The sequence below is a fragment of the Pygoscelis adeliae genome, unplaced genomic scaffold, assembly GCF_000699105.1.
Source record: "Pygoscelis adeliae isolate BGI_AS28 unplaced genomic scaffold, ASM69910v1 Scaffold459, whole genome shotgun sequence".
Taxonomy (NCBI): domain Eukaryota; kingdom Metazoa; phylum Chordata; class Aves; order Sphenisciformes; family Spheniscidae; genus Pygoscelis; species Pygoscelis adeliae.
The window spans coordinates 117,919-134,514 of NW_008825435.1; the positions used below are offsets into that span (position 1 = coordinate 117,919).

The following is a 16,596-nucleotide window of genomic DNA, read 5'->3' on the forward strand; positions in this document are numbered from 1 at the left end:
GAAAGCGTTGCTGCCGGTATAACCCAGGTGGTGACGCCCATTTCTCCCCTCTAAGGTTCCCAAAGGGCAAACGTTGGCTCAGTCTTTATCTTCAGCTTTTTATTGCAGCCTTGATTTGAGGAATATGCAAATGTTGGGTTTGTGCCTAATATAAACAGATGTGGAAAAAAAAACCCACCCCTATATATATATATATATGCTTTCACTTAAATTCTTTCTTTAGACTTAAATTCTGAGCAGGACAATCCTTCAAACCACAATTCTGGTGTCCTCCAGCCCGCTAGCAGTTGGGAATGATAAACAGGAGAAGATGAGCGCAGGTAGCACCTTCATATTTTATTTCCAGCACGTGGGCTAGGAACAATCAGGGAGGTTTCAAATCCGCTCGGGCGATGTTTTTTGCTTCCCGTGGTTTGCAGAAATAGCATTTCTCACGTACAAACAAGACGAACACCAAGTCACAACGTAAGAAATACCGTGCCTCCTGCTAATGCCTTTCTTCTTCTTGGGAGTTTTATTTATTTATACAATTTCTGCAGTGGCATAGCTTCAGCAGTGGATGGAGGTTGGAAAATTCAGGCATTTTGCTCAACTATTCACGGCTTGACCTTCGTAAGAGTTGCTGCAGCTTTAAATAATGTGGATTTAAAGCCGAACTCATTAAAAAAGAAAAAAGTAGACTCTTAGGGTAGGAAACAACCCAGCAGCTGAAAATGGAGATGTTTGTGCCTAAACCAGTGGCCCCCAGCTCTTTTTATGACTAATGGCAGCTTAAATTCACCTGATCCTGCATTAATGCATCTCACAGGAGATGGATTCTGCTTCACCTCCAGCAGCTCCTAGCCAAATTTCCATCTCGTGGGACAGAGCTAAAGGCTCAGCTGTGCACAGAGAAAACCTTCAGCAACGCATGGGACGATTCCCATGTAGACCTGGGAAAAAAAGCGCCTCTTCACCGAGCTAGCAACATACAGAAATTTTATTATGGATTCATTCCACTTCTGGTCTGTTTGGGGTTTGATGTCACCTTTTGCACAAGTCAGGCCACTTTCTAAGGTGGCCTTTGATAGACCAAGGGCATCTTCAGAACCAAGGGCACAAACTGGGGGAAGCAACTGAAGGCGTTTAGGGCAACCACCCATCCGCACGCACAGGGTCTGCATGCCCTAGGGGAGGACTACAGCGTTTTCATTTTATTCTGCTGCCGTGACATGGATTTACTGCAGAGGAGGGGTTTAAGAACCCTAAAACGTGGGAAATGCACTTGTTCAACCCACAATTTCTTGGCATTGGAGTTGACCCAGGGTTTTGTCAGTAGATTTGAGCACATATGAAGATCAGCTATGCACAGAAATGTCGTCTTCTCATCTTAGAGCTGGCCAGGAAATGTTGTTCTGGATTAAAAAAAGCTTTCTCCCCGCCCCCATATTTCCTAAAGAGGTTTAACATGTTTTCTAGAAAAGGTTGAAAAGCCAGCCAACAACGCCCAAAACCAGAAACCATATTTTTCAGCACTTTGGACAATAATAGACTTACTATTTTTTAAAGGCTGCTTTGTTTTGGCAAAAGCAACAGTGAACAAAGCAAGCCACGTGTTAAACTTCTGCTGTCTTGGCAAAGAGTGAGGATTTCCAGAAAAAGAAAACGGAAGACAAAGGTAAATGGCCGGTTTTGCTGAGAACCGAGCAGTAAAGAGAGCCTGAGGAAATACAAGATTCAGCACCCAAAGTCTACATTACTACGGGCAAAGCAGGAGAACCTCGAGGGGTTATTTTGAAAACAACATCTTCTACATAGAGAGGACCTCAGGAGGAGTTACACAGGAGCACCAAAATTCAGAAACATGGGTCTTGCTCACGTCCAGTAGGACAAAGACACCTGAGCAACATTAACATTTGTTGCTTCACAAAAAAAAAAAAAAAAAAAAGCACCTTTCAGCCTTATCCAGAGCAGCAGCAATACCTCCCCTCCTGCCCAGAGGAGCCACGGACAGAGAACTGAAGCACAGAGCACTTACACGAGCTGATGGAGAGGGCAACCAAAAGCTCACCATATCTCTTCAACCCCAGCTTGATTCCAAGACAGGTCAGATCTTGGTGGCCATGTGGTTTAGATCACCTGGGACAGCTCAGACCACCATCTCGACATCACAAAAACAGCCTTTGGAGTACAATTATTATCCCAGATTTTAGGAGCACCAGCTGGAACAAGTAACCAGACACCCATCCTTCACTGGGGACCTTTCTTCCCAGCAGGAGCAAGAGGGAAAAAGACAGAAACTCCAGCTGAGACACTTATAACCACTCACAGAGCCCAGCATGAGGGTGTGAGCATCCTCACTGAGCATCCTGACTCATTGAAATCCAATCACTCCCCAGAAGCAGTTAATAAGCCTAATTACCTCCTCCTAAATCTTGTAGGAGTGAAGGCACCTGGGCAGGATTTCCACTTTTGGCACAGAGGTGGTGACTACAGTTTGTTGGGAGCAACAGCATAATAAAACAATGGAAAATCCCCATTAAATCACTTCAGGAGGAGCAAAACTTTCTAATTTGATTTCGCTTGATCAAACAGAAAGGAGCTTTGCCTATTCCAGCTTTGGATGGATGTCCAAAGTGGCTCAGTGTTACTCTCGCCACCTTTCCCGCAGGACGTTTACCCACTAAACATTTCATTTTTAAGTCATTGACACTTCCAAAGGGGTGGAGGGTCCACTCCAAAACTTCCCACCAGCTCTAATATTGATCCTTAGACCCACACAAGAAAAGAAAAATACCCGTCCATTACCAGACTTGGAGCCACAAACCAACTACCAGTGGTTTCCTTCTCGCTGAAGAGGTGAGTTGGTTCAGAGATGGGTTTGAGATGGTGACCACAACCTTCTGGGGACTGCTGATAATTTCAATAGCTGTCCTGTTTTAAGCTGATCTGAAGACCCCCCTCGTGATATTTTTCCCTGACTACCTGGTTACCCATCTATCAGCTATCTACCTGCCTATGTACCAACGAACCAGGCTGCATGGTTGATTTGAGAGTCTCCTGGGGCCATCACCGCTGTCCTGGCACCATCCATTGAAGACCATGGAGACAGGTCCTCAGTGAAGCCCATGAGAAGTCTCAGGGGCACAGTTTGATGTAGGTAACGGTGGAACAGACCGAAAAGAGAGGGAACACCTTCTCCTGGAAGGCAACGTTGAAGGTGAAGATGTGCTGCATGTTGTCAGCGTTGTAGAAGGAGACTTCTTCCCCTTCGTAATCCAGGTACACCCTGACCTTATTGAGTTTCTGGCTGAGGCAGAGCGGGGTGCGTTGGGGCGAGGTGACCGCCCAGTAGCGACCTCCGTTTTGCTGCACTGCCCAGATCCCTTCTTCGGGGGAAAACTGCGTCAGACCTTTCCTCCTGACAGACTCCTTGGCCACCCCGAAGGCCCAACCGTCCGAGGCCCCCACCTCCACTTCCCAGTAATGTCTTCCCGACTCGAAGCCTGTGGTAGCCAGCACCCGCGAGTTCGTGTCGAATCTCTTGGGGTTGTCGGGCAGCTCCTGTTTCCTACAGCCCATCCTCACGCTCTTGAGGTCTGCAGAGAGGATGAGGAGGTGGTTTGCCGAATCGGGGTCCAGGGTCAGGTCCTCTGTTGATGACAGCAGTGACAGTGATAGTAACTCAATAAGAATTTTAACAATTAAAAGCCCAAGCTGGGGATGTTTTTATCAGTTGCTGAACCACATCCTAACCTCAATAACCACATCCCAACCTCAATAACTGCTCCTCTTCATCTCCCTGGACAGTCTGTGGTGAAGGAAAGCCAAGTTCAGACATTGGCTTCGCTTTGAGGTTCTTGAGATGTCTCCTCTCACCATTGACTCTGCAGGAAGCCTGGATGCTTGGGGCTAATTTTAAGAGGAGTAATTTTAGATGTTAACAAATATGCTGCTTCTCTCTACCAGCACACAGGGACAAGCTGCGTGCATGAGAAACTTGGAGGTGGGTGAGGAAGGTCCCAGTTAAAGATGCGGGATGAGCATCCGCCTCACCTTTTCACATCCTCACTAGGGGTTAAGCCCCACCAGGTAAAGGTGAAGAACAACACAGCAAAGCACATCATGGTAAATGAGGACCAAGATCTGGTTCAGAATGTTCTAGAGAGAGACCTACAACTGCGTTGTAGTCTTTGGCTCTTTGATCAGCTCATGATCCTTCAGCAACGCCACCAGCCAGCACCCCTCAAACACTGACCAGGGAGTCACCGTCCTCCCACATTGACACCCCAGTTGCCTTCATGGGAGGGCAAAACTCATGCTGCTGCTGCTAAGAAACGGGGTAACAACGACATTGGGCCATTAGGAGCAAAAAACACGATAAAACCACATGCAAATGATTAGCAATTATATACAGTAGAAATGGACCTTAGGTGGAGACTTTTTTTCCAAAGAAATTCATCTCTTTTTTTCTTTTTGTTTCTGGCTCATCTAATGTACAACACACGAGATGGGCTATGCACACCCCTCAGATCATAAATTGCCGAGTATCTGTCCCCGAACTACGCCATGATGACAAGTCCTCATGGAAAGCCATGACCTAAGGGCATCTTTACACACCAGATCACACCTGGGCAGCCCAAAAGAAACATGCACGTAGATGAAGTTTGATACTAACATCTTTTCCCCCTTCCAAAATCAGGCTCAAAGGAAACAGCGAGCACGTTAGTGACCTCAAATTGTGGTTGTAGTCAGCAAAGTTGCCATGAATGAATGAGACCCTTTGGGGGAATCTAAGATGGGACCTTAGGAGCTGAAATGTGTTGGATGCTGCACCAGAGTTTATTTAGCTAAAGGTCTTTATGCTCTTTCAAAATCCATAGTTTGGGGCCTGAAAATTGCATATGAAGTCTGAAAAGACCCATGACGGGATCGAAAGCTTCATGGTTTTTCATAGGGGTCAGAAAAGTGATAGCGACCACAGGAAAGGGCAGGTCCTTTTTTCCTTCAAAACTTAAGCACCAGGTTCCTCCCCAAAACTGGGAGACTGGCTTTAAAATAACATCTCCTGCATTTTGCGCTATTATATCAGACCAGGAGACAGGTGCTTGTAAAGTGTCCATTAGCCAAAGTTAGGGGAAATGGATTGGATGAGCAGATTGCCTTGATGCCAATCTTTTCTTTAAAAGGTGTTTTCCTTCCTTCCTTCCTCTTGCATCTGCAGCTGCTGGAGTCATTAGGATTTGGGTTTGAGCTTCAACTCAGCTGCAGGGGCTGTGAATGATGATTTGGCTTGATTTAAAAAAAAAAAAAGACTCCAGGAGCTCAGGCATCATATAAAAAAAAAAAAAAAAAATAAAAGCACTCAAAGCTCTTGGAAAAGATGAACTAAGGCAGTCAGAGGAGTGGGATTCAACAACTGCTACGAGGTTTTGGCTGGTCCCTTCTTCACCCCTTGATCCCCCAGCTCTCCGCAGCATAAGCTGTGGCCCAATCTGCTTTCAGAGGGTTTGCTGGTTTGATGCACCAGCCGAGTTATACCTCTACACATGCACACACACCACCATGGACATGCAGTGAGGGTCGTTTTGCCATTTTGCTTTTAAACGGTGGTCATCAGCCTTTCTTCTTTTACTTTGCCAACCCCTTGGCATTTTCCAGAGGTGTCTGGGGATGTTTGTGAGCAGAGTCTGGCCCCTCTAAGCTGGATGGTCCTTGGAAAGGATCCAACCCACGGCTTGTCCTCTTCTGCCTTCCCCAAGGGGTTTGCAAGCCCCATGCTGAAGACCACCACCTTAAAAGCAAGAATAAGTCTTCTCTTCAAAAAGGAGAGCTTTGCTTTGCTGGGGTAACTCTGGCTGCTCTATGCAACCTTCATCCCGAGGGAGCTGGAGGATGGGGGCAGATTTTAACAGCATCTGCCCATGCCCTGCACCCACCACAGTGCAAAGTCAGAGGGATCGGGCTGGTGACAGAACCACTGCAGAGCCCATCATTGTGCTTTCCCGGCTCACTGGCATTCCCCTGTCCTCACCGCCGCTGGTGAAGCAAGGCAGAGGCTCATCCAGCATTGAAAGAGTCAATCTGGGCCGACCCAACTGGTTTTGCCGGCTGCAAATTCATGACCTCTCATGTGAACTTGCTCCTTTGCCAACCCCAGAGAGCTGGTGAGCAAGTCTTCTCGATCACAGCATGGTTTGAAAGCATCCGCCTGCCCACAGCCGCGATTTCAGCAGCTTTCCACAGAATTAAAGTTATCTCACTTTGCACTGGAGCAGATTATGGAGCGCTCACACCCTCCATCCCAAACCCTGGTGGAAACAGGAGCCTGACCACGGGCCACAGAGCAAATCTGGCAGACTTGGAGCAGGTTGTGGCTTGAAAGGGTATGAATCCACTTTGGGGTTCAAATGTCTGTTCTTTCTGTTCCGCACTGTAGTTTTGTTAAGTGTAAACAGGCAGAAAGGACCTAGCTTAGCTGTCAGATCCCCGGCGTCAGCTAGAAAAATCGTCTTTTGACTCTCGAACTGAGCGGGCTGGATCTGGAAATCATCGAGAGAGAAGAAATTAAAAAAAAAAAAAGAAATCTAGAGTGCTTTTTTTCTTTTTTTACCCCTCTCTTTGGCTTTGCAAAACCAGCTTTGCAAATTACAACCACAATTTAAAGTCTTTGCTCCAGGGCGCTACATCTTGAATATTTTCCTTTTACCTTTTTCACCTCTTCCCAGTTCATCTTGCAGGTTTTCTGAAAAGAAGAGACAGGCAAGTAAATGGCAACACCGAGAGAGCCGGAGGGAACCACAAAATCTCCTTTATGGGGACGTTTACACCCACACCACATTGCTGGAGTGCCATCTTTGCTGACATGGGACTTGACAGGCAGCAAGGGCAGAGGATGGAGCAATGCCAGCTCCCACCAGCTTGTGCAATGGGGAAAAGCAACAGGGGAAATTCCTGCTAAATATTTTTTAATTTTTATCAAAAAAAGCCTTAAAAAAAAAAACAAATCTTCTCGACATCAAGAGAGTGCAGGATTTATTTAAGCCTTATTTATCATGCCCTGAAGTATTTTGTTCTCATTGTATTATGAGTTTCAAACTTTTAGTACAATACTTTAAGCCTATTATTGCTCCAGGGCATAGTTTGCATTTAGGGATTTTCTCTTCCAGATCTGCTTTCTGGTGCTTGCTTCCTTTCCAAATCCCTCAGCACCATCTCGTGGTTTTGCTGCATTGCTGCAAGGAGTTGTTTAAATGCAAAGCTTGGCTATCCCGGCCCCAAGCTATTGGAGACGTGAAAATTGCAGGCTTTATTGCACTAAAATCGACGTGCCAGATTCAGGTTTTTCCCTCTTTAAAAAAATCCTGCATCTCCTTCGCTGGCAGCCTGGCGGGGTGAGTCTCCTCCTGTTCATGCACATCTCCAGAAGTCCTTTCCAACATAATTTATTCTCCTATTTCGGTACTGCTGGCCAGGCATGTGCTAAGGGACCTCGAGACATCCGCAGCATCCCCAGCACTCCTCATCGCTTTTCCCCGACGCCTGCTAAAGGCCAGGCCTATTTTAAACCCCCCCAGTTTTGTTTCCACGTACCTCTGAATTTCTTTAAGACTTTCTCAAGGACGACAGTCTTGAGGGAGAAATTGCAGATGTGCATTTTCATATCCGTGCATACCGGCACAGGCTTCTGGCACTTCACGTCATCGCTCCTGCAAAGAAAAAAATAAAACCAACAAGAAAATCATTGCTATTCCCCCCTCTTCTTTTTCATTTGCAGTTGGCAGCGTGCAATGCTCCCACCCCATCCCACCGGCAGTCTGTCCAAGTGCTTGACATCACATTGCGAGGATCACACATGGATTTCAACCTGCCTGGGCTGAGGACACCAGGATTTACATGTCAACTTTGAACCCCCCCTCGGCTGGCTGTTGAAAAGGGTGTCTGTGCTGGGTTACCCCCACTCAGCTGCTCCTGCTGCAGCTTAAATTTCATTTTTGAGGCTTAAGTGGTGCCTAAACCATTGCCCTGGGTGAACTGCTTATCAGGCAAATAAGATGACTTGGGGTTTCTGGTCTCACTTGACCTTTGAAGAAACCGCCTGGTAGGAAAAGACTTTGTGACAACGCTAAGTTTTCCAAGAAGCTGGAAGAGACCCAGGGTTTGCACCGAGTAGGAGGCAAGCTCCGTCTACCCCAGTGCCTCCCTGGGCATCTGGACTGCAAATACTGACCTTTAACCAGTGCTGGTGGGGGGAAAAAAGCATGAAAGAAGGGAAGAAGCAGTGCTCCATACCTGCTTATGATGTTCATGACATCCTAGAAAGGAAGAAGAGAGACCGAGTGAAATCCCTGTGCAGCGTGTTCTGTGTCTCCCCTGGCTCAGACAGCACGAGAGCAATTCCCCTTCATCTAACCCAACCAGGACGTCCATCCCTTATGGCTGCAACAAGCAGGCACCGATCCGTGCCTCAAATGTTTGCTTTCAGCTTTGGAAGACCACAGTCCCTCCAATTCTCACCCAAATGTCTGCAGCAGCTAAAGACCCAGCTGCTTCGGGGGGGGGGGGAAGCTTCCCAAACGCTCCTACATACAATACTCCAGCTTTATGCCCATAGAGTCATGACGTGGTTTAGGTTGAAAGGTGCCTTTGGAGGTCTCTCATCCAACCCATTGCTCAAAGCATTCCAGCTTGCCCAAGGCCTTGCCCAGGGGAGTTGGGAGTATCTTCTAGGGTGGTGACTACAAAAACCTCTCTGTTTCCTATTCCATTATTTGACCATTGTTGTTGTGAACCCAGGTGTGGGCATCTGGCAGCCTTTGAGGTGCTCTAAGGATCTCTCTGCTGGTCTCTCACTTCTGAGAAGGTCCTATCAACCTGTCCCATGTGAAGTCCTGAGATACAGAAAGACACCTGCAAGTATCCACCTGCCTAAGAGCCAAAGGGACATCATCTGCTATAACTCAGTCACCTAGAAAGCTGGCATTAAACTTGAGCATCTGTGTCTCCATGATATCTGGACTTCCATGGTCTAGTCATCACCAAGAAGAGTTTAGGGTGCCTCCAAGGAAGGGGTGATTCATCCCACCCTGGGATGCATGTCCCAACAGTGGAAATGGTTTGCCCTCAGGAAGGGTGAATGATGGAGGCAAATTATAGGTTAAAATACCCTCAATAACTAGTTGCTACATGGCGAAAGTTCACTGAGATGAAACCCGTGCTTAGTCCAGTCCATGCCACTATTTGTCTTTTCCGATGCCTTTAAAATAATGTAAAGAAGGGCATAAACCGTGGCGAGTACATTGGATGTGATTCAAAGGCAACACAAAGCCATACCCATCTGCCAGGGAATGGAAAAGGACTCTGGAGCTGGCTAAGGATTTCCAACGTGGCCTTTTAAAAAAGTATCACCTATTGTTACAGGATCAATTTTGCATGCACTGGTGAGGGCTGAGCAAAGACCACGTGAAATGAGTTTTCACCCATAGCCAAGTACCGAAACCATCTGCAAATATTTACGGTGCTTTCAATGCTGCCTGGGAGGGAATTTAACTGCGGATCGGTGTGCACCAGAAGCTCAATCTACTTAATTTAATCAAAACATCGTTAATTAAAAGAAGGTCACCCATTCACTTTTTGCCATTTCGGGGGCGGGGGGGGGGATGACGGACAGGACTGCTTGATTTTGGGATGGGCAGCTCGGGTTTGTTTTTCAAACCCCACTTCATCTGCGAAGGAGAGTTTGGGTAACAGGGAGGGCTGGATTGGCTCCAGCTTCTTTCTTTGCAATGCAATCAATATCTGGACTCCATCTGCTCTCTCCCTCATACTTTCCAGCTTGGTTAATAGTTCATTTTGACTTTAAAACCCGGCTCTGCTTTCAGGTCCCGGCCAACCTTCTGCAGCCAGGATCCCGCTGCGAAAACTGGCAAGGAGCCGTGTCCTGCCGAGCCCGGCTCCATGTGCCTCTATACTCCACTCCATCCCCAGCCCTCACCAATGCCTTTAAGCTGGAGGAGTGGACATCTGTGACAAACCTTCAGCGCTGCAAACCCATCAAGACCTGGATTTGCAAAAGGAGTTGCTTGGTTTAAGGATCTAGCCAGTACCTCTGTGGTGGCTCTTCATGCAAGGTCTAATTCAGCTTTGAAAGCCTTGAAACAGGATTTTATGGGTGCTAGAAAGGTCCAGACAAATTCATGGAAGAAAAATTTATCAGACGCTATTAAATACGAAGAGTACAGCTCTGTTTCAGGATGTTCCTGAGCCAGAGATAGTTGCTGTGTGTTATTGCTGGTGCAGCAGAGCTCAGGGCACTCAGACACTGCCATGCACCATCTGCTCATTAAAGGTGGGGGAAAAAAAAGAGAAAGGACATTTGTCTTCAATGGACAGGATCCAGAAACACATTAAAAAGGATGAAGAAGGGTCATGACTCAGACCTGAAGGCTCATTCCATAGCAAACATCTCACCTTGAGGAACTCAAGCATGGGCTGCTGGATTTTCTCCTCCAGCTCCGTGATGAGCTTGTTGAGGAGCGTGATCTCCTTGGACAGGTCGGTGATGTTTTCGTTCTGCCTCTTGGCGATGTTCTTCTCCATCTTCTCCAGCTGCCCCAGGAGGATGTGCTCCTGGTCATGCAGGAACTGCCGCAGCCTCTCAAACTCCAAGAGCAGCTTCTGCCGCTCATTCTCGATGGTTTTCTGGGAATAAAATGCAGCAAAAAGGGTTTTAAGCTGATGCAATGATTTTGGGGTGGAGAGAGGCCAACCTGGTGAATTTGGAGCCACCACATGACACCTGCCAGTGTCATTGCTGCTGCTTGCTGCCTTGCTTGTGAGACTGGGTGTCTTCAGCTGGGGAGGGGTGAGGAGATATTGCGTGGCATGCCCGGACGAAGGCCTTGAAAAGCAGTGGGAATGGGAGAGCAAAGGCCATGGGCAATTACTCCACAAACAGCGGTTATCTTTGCTCTCCTCCACGTGTCCCAGCCTGGACCCTTGTCCCCACCACCCCAGAACACTGCATTGCGGGCACGCACCAAAAGCTCCTGGGTTTTCTTGTCATCGTTCACTTTAAACTCCAGTAGCTCTTGCCTCTCCTTTTTCAGGAAATCCAAGCGTCCCTGGATTTTCTCCTAGGAACAAAGAAAGAAGATATTACTGGCTTTTCTTTCTTTCTTTTGCTGCATTTGATTTCTTTTGCTGCATTATTCTGCCCGTGCACAGTCTGTTCTTGCAGCTGTGCAAAGACAAGCAGGATTGCAAGAACAATGCCGGGGCACTCTCACCGGGTGAACACGCTGGCTCAGCTCTGCCCACTCTCACCCAGACACCCACGTTTGCAACCCCAAGGACCACCACAAGCATGCCAGAACACAAAGAAAGGAGACGGAGGATGCCAGGGGAGCGTACATGCACTGTTTTCATCGGCTGCTGCTACCACCTCCCCCGCCTTTGCTCTTGGCACAAGCAAAACTCAGCCTGGCTTTAATCAACTTATAGTCATCTTTGGATGCTTGCCCAGACCTAAAATAGACATGGGTGTTTTCTCCATCAGCTGTTACCCTACCAATAAGGTGGGTGCCCGTAGGTAGTGTTTGCAGCGTGATGCTCACGTGGCTCAAACCGAGGGCTTTTGCAGGAGCTTGCATGGGAGAAACCCTGTCTCGCAGCCTCCTGTGTTTAATCCCACGCTCTCCCCAGCTGCAGAGATGATGTAAATGCATGAGAGGGTTTTGCATATCTGGAGAGGAGACAGGTTTTCCAGGTCTTCGGAAAGCTAGAAAGCAGCAACCGGCTTTTTGCGGGGCAGCTGAGCACGAGGCTGGGCATGGGAAAGCCAGGTGACTGCGCGGGGACTTCAGCGAGCACACACACACAGACCGCTGTGGTATGGGGGGGGTCTTCCTCAGGGCGGACAGACAGACAGACGACAGGTACCTTGTACTCCTCGGATGCCTCATCAATGGGTACCACGGCGTGCGGCCGGTGCTCCCGGGACCTGTCGCATACCACACAGATGGTTCTCCGGTCGTCCTTGCAGTAGAGTTTCAGGGCTTCCCTGTGCTTCGTGCAGAGCCCGTCCTCCTCAGCACCCTTGGCCCCGCGGAGGGTGAACTGGCTGATGATCTCAGACATGTTTGCCAGCTGCCGGTTGGGTCTGAAGCTCTTCTGTTGGAAGACCTCTCGGCACTGCGGGCAGGGGAAGTCCATCTCTAGGTCCTTCCAACTCTTGATGATGCACGCCCGGCAGAAGTTGTGCCCGCACTCGATGGACACGGGGTCTTTGAAGAACTCCAGGCAGACAGAGCAAGTGGCTTCATCCTGGAGATTGCCGGGCAGAAACACCGCGGCCATGGCCTCTCTCCTGTGGGCAAAGACTGATTTCACCAGGGCTGGATGCGGAACATGAATGCTTGGCATCCAGCCCCAAGTGGGCGTTCCTCTTCCAGGAACAAGCCCGCTGCCTGAGGTCACTTCTGCAGCGTCTGGTTTCTTTAAACTGGTAACAAAGACGTCAGCATTAGGGGACAATACATAGGTGGAAGAAAAAGAAAGCGGAAGGTCCCTGCCCTTTGCTCCCACACAAATCATGAGCTCCCTGTCTTCCCCCCCCCCCCCCCCCGGGAGGGGGGGGGAAAAGGGGAATTTTTTGCTCCCCCCCCCCAGGAAGGAGGTGGGAAAAGGGAAATTGTTTGGAATACAGCCAACAGATCTGGGTCTCATTGCTTTTTGGCTGACCTGGTGCTAAATGCAAGATCTGAGTCCCCAGGCTTGTGTTTAACAGCTGCTCTAGGCTCTGATCCAGGTAACCATCTGAGCTCTCGTTAAAGACCCATTTCACCCTGGAAGCTTCAGCTGGGGACTCGGATGATTTGGTTGAGCTCCAGGGCTCAACAGGGGCCATAAAAAGCAACAGGAGAAAGGGAATACACAGGGATGCAAAGTCCATATCAAGGTCTGGGGGTGAGTTTCCCAAATCCATAAAGATTAACCTCTGAATAGGGGTCCTGCATCTCAAAAACACTTTTTGCCTTCCAAGGACATTTTGTGCAGCTTCGGAGGTCTTGCATTAAATGGGAATGACAATTAATATACGAGGACCTTCCTTGGCTGGGGTTTGTCTATAATAGGGTTGTCTCCACCTGAGCAGCTCACCAAAGCTCTTGTTATGGAGAACAGAGATAAAAGTGAGTGACAGTCATCTAGTTACTTGGGGGGGTCACATTACCATCAACAGAGAAATGTAGGCACTTCTGGAGAGTGATTCATCTTCTCCTAATGAGGACTTGAAAACAGATCAAGTGCTCCTATCCATAAATGCTGGCTTCAAAGTCAGCCCAGTTGATCTGACATCTCCAAGTTGAGATCTTTCCCTTGGAGACACCTGGAGCTAAGAGGAGACAAATCCCAACCCCAGAGGTTGTACTGGAGGAGTTATATGAGCAAAACTAGTCTCGGTGTCCTGATGCCAGGGGTTTGCAAAGGGTTTCTGATTTGTAGTAGGGGTTGCGTTCATCCTGGATACCGTGGCAGCTGGTGAAGAACACTGAGTAGGGGTATCCATCCTCCACCTGAACCTCTCTTGTAACTTTAAAGTTTTTCTGATATTTGCATTTTCTAACATCTGCTAAACAGGAGCATCAGACTTCAGGCATTCATTTACTGCTAATCCAGACTTGCTCATTTGGGACTAGAAATGAGCTTTTCAGGTCAGTTTAAATACAATTCTGGGCTTGGAAAGGAATCCCTCATCTTCTCACAGGAAAATAAAATCTGAATACCAGTGCTTGCTATGACCCACGTTAGTTTGTGATCGGCAATAACACAGAACAAATGACTCAGGCAAATAGCAGAATATATATATTTATATGTATATATTCACACAGACTCATATATATAGGTGCGTATATATGTACACACATATATCCCTATATATGCAATATGTATCCATTTATATGTATGCAGTTCCCTACAGAAAAGGAATTTTTCTGCAGACCATTTCCACCTCCGTGCATATTTATCTACCTACCCCTGCTCATATACATTGATATATATATTTATACACACACACTACTCCCGATGGAAGGGAAATTGCTTTCTCTTCCACTTTCCATTTCTCTTGATCTGTAAGTAAACACAAACTATATGGTTTTCCTATGTCACGCATACATTTTTCATCACATCTCTGCAGAAAAGAAGAGGTGGTGGCCTATGAGCTGGAGAGAAATCCACACGCTATCCAGAGATGCATAAATAGCAAAAAAAAAAAGAGTGAGACACCTTGACAGAAACAATGGGCAGCCCAGTGGGAAAAGCAGGAGAACAAGGTGGGTGTAGGAAAAAAAGGACAGACGGACAAGCGCATCCCCCTGCCCTCCCTATGCCCCCAGCTGACCCCGCGTACCTCGTAGCAGAGGCGTAGGAAAGGGGCATCCTCCCGAATCGCCCGACCTTTTGCATCGGGAGGGTGTTAGCGGGGGGCAGGTGGGGGGGGAGCCTGGTGGCCGAGAGGTCCCAGCGGGAAGCAGCCCGCGGCAGCCGCTCCACCATGCTCTGACGAAGGAAACCAGCCCGAGTCCTGGCTGCCTCTGACATTTCAGCACCTGTCAAGCTCCTGCTCCTTCCCAGCCCTCGGTTGCCCCATTTGTCCCCTCTGTCACCCCCTCCCACCATCTCACTTACCATTCCTTCCCCTCCCCCATTGCATCTATCCTGGGCACCCACCGATCTCCTTCCCTCCTCCTCCTCCCCAGCCGCTCCGGCTCTGCTCTCCTTCTCTGTGCCAAAGCTCTTTTCCCTGGCCAGAGCCAGGATCACATTTCCAGCACCTCCCTCCACCTGTCTCCCAGCCCAGACCTTCTCCACAGGGTCTCTGCAGCCCTTTAACCCTCTCCAATGTCCCATCTTTCCCTCCAGAAGAGCAAGGGCTCAAGCAGGAGTGAAGCTTTTCATCCCTCCTCCAAAGCCATCAATGAATGATTCGTCTCCCAGCTCGTATTTGGGGCAGCAACATGCAAAGAAGGGCAGAAACATCTCCTACCTACCATGGGTGGCCTGTTTAGGTAAGGAGAGGTTGGGACATCCAAAACAACAGGGAGGAGGGGGGAAAAAATTCGACCCTAACATGGTTTCTTGCAAGACTGGTTTTTGGTACCAAACCATCCTGGGGTTGATCATCCTTTGAAGTTTTGTCCTATGTTAGGTGAGTCCAAGCACGTTCAGGCTTTCGTGCCTGTGCTTCCAGGCAGGACGTGTGCGAGCAATCACTGTCCTGCACTGGAGTTCCCCCTGCTTACCCCAAAACTGGACCCAGTTACAAGGCTGGATGGACAGAGATTCAGGCTCAGTCCCAAGGCTGGAAGGGGTCTCCTCTGAACTTCTTATTCCAGAAACAGGTCGGAAGTTGAACCTGGCTCCAGAAGACACCTGTATCCACAGAAGGAAGCAGCCCCTACAGCCCCAAGCCACATAAACTGATGGCTGCAGAGATGCCTATCGGCAAAACAAACTCCTCAGGGGGTAATAATCAAAAGGAACATCCCCCTGCTGCCCAGTGCAGTGGACAAGATTTTATCCTCATTAAAAAAATATGATCTGTCATTCAGCTAAATAACTTCTTGCAGCACTGAGCTTCCCAGCTACAAATGCCTCAGACAAAATAAACGCTCTTTTCCTTTTTTCTCCCCTCTCCTTTGTGCTGCAATAAGACAGAAAAAGTCCAAAATACCCATTTTCCTAGACCAGACAGTGACAACAGCAGAATCTCCACCTCTACATGATTCCTACACTTTATGCTCATGGTTTCTCCTCCTACCATAGATGTTTTGCCCTCAAAGATATGGGTGAGGCTAAAAAAAGACCGTCTATTTTAAAACCGCCTATAATGCATTGCCCTCTCCTCTTCAGGGCCTTTGGGCTACAGGCAGCAGCTACAGGTGTCCTGAACTGATCAAGCTGTTCCTTTGTTTCATCTGAAGTCAACAGCAAGAGTTTGGTATCTCCTGAAGGACCATTTATTCTCTACATTAGATGGATGACTCAACTTCTGTTGACTAGTAAGGGAATTTTGGGTTAGCACGGGTGAAATAAATACCTAATATCTATTAGATATGCATGTCCTTTATTTCTCTTGGCTTCCAGCAGCTCCCTGATGCTCTCCTTTGCAACCCTTGGTGAAAAGTTCCCCGCAAAGAAGTTCCGAGCCCCGCACTGTAGGAAAAAATGGGATGCAAGCAGGGGAAAGCACCTTGGCTTGCCCTTGCGGTTTTAGTAGCAGGATTATGTTCAGGGCCACAAGCTGCTTCCAGACCACCAGGAATGCTGAGTCTGAAGAGCTGTTAATAGGAGCGTCTGTCTGCAAAGGAAAACATGCACACGAGCCAAATTCAGCTGCCAGTTATAAGCCTGCAGGTTTATTGCTAGAGCTGAAACAAAATCAGGTCAGATGCCTAGGGGAGCCCTGCAGACAGAGTGGGTCCGACCATCCTAATTTAAGGTGATAATCGTTCAAGATTAAATTGCGGACTCATAGCATTGAAATGGCTGGACCACATCAGTAGCCCTGATCCTGCCCCTGGCTGCAGGCTAGTCTGTGGGGTCCTCATCCCACTCCTC

The 16,596-nt window shown here is 48.2% G+C and overlaps 2 protein-coding genes across 4 annotated transcripts in view; one reads left to right on the forward strand and one right to left on the reverse strand.

Annotated features, from left to right (window-relative positions):
- The window catches only part of LOC103922939 (zinc finger protein 850-like), a 158,981-nt gene that overhangs the window by 35,949 nt on the left and 106,436 nt on the right, over positions 1–16,596 (forward strand).
- Positions 322–14,552, reverse strand: LOC103922927 (tripartite motif-containing protein 7-like). Of its 3 annotated transcripts, XM_009331154.1 has the most exons (9): positions 14,387–14,552; positions 11,920–12,346; positions 11,019–11,114; positions 10,450–10,680; positions 8,272–8,294; positions 7,573–7,688; positions 6,689–6,724; positions 6,449–6,521; positions 3,555–3,632 (listed from the first exon to the last, which is right to left on the reverse strand). In XM_009331154.1, the coding sequence occupies exons 1-8, from the start codon at positions 14,530–14,532 to the stop codon at positions 6,475–6,477; spliced, it is 1,122 nt and encodes a 373-aa protein (XP_009329429.1). In that variant the 5' UTR covers positions 14,533–14,552; the 3' UTR covers positions 3,555–3,632; positions 6,449–6,474. The 3 variants fall into 3 exon arrangements, with proteins under 3 accessions (XP_009329427.1, XP_009329429.1, XP_009329428.1); XM_009331152.1 differs by lacking the exon at positions 6,449–6,521 and having other exon boundaries at positions 322–3,632; XM_009331153.1 differs by lacking the exon at positions 3,555–3,632 and having other exon boundaries at positions 4,452–6,521.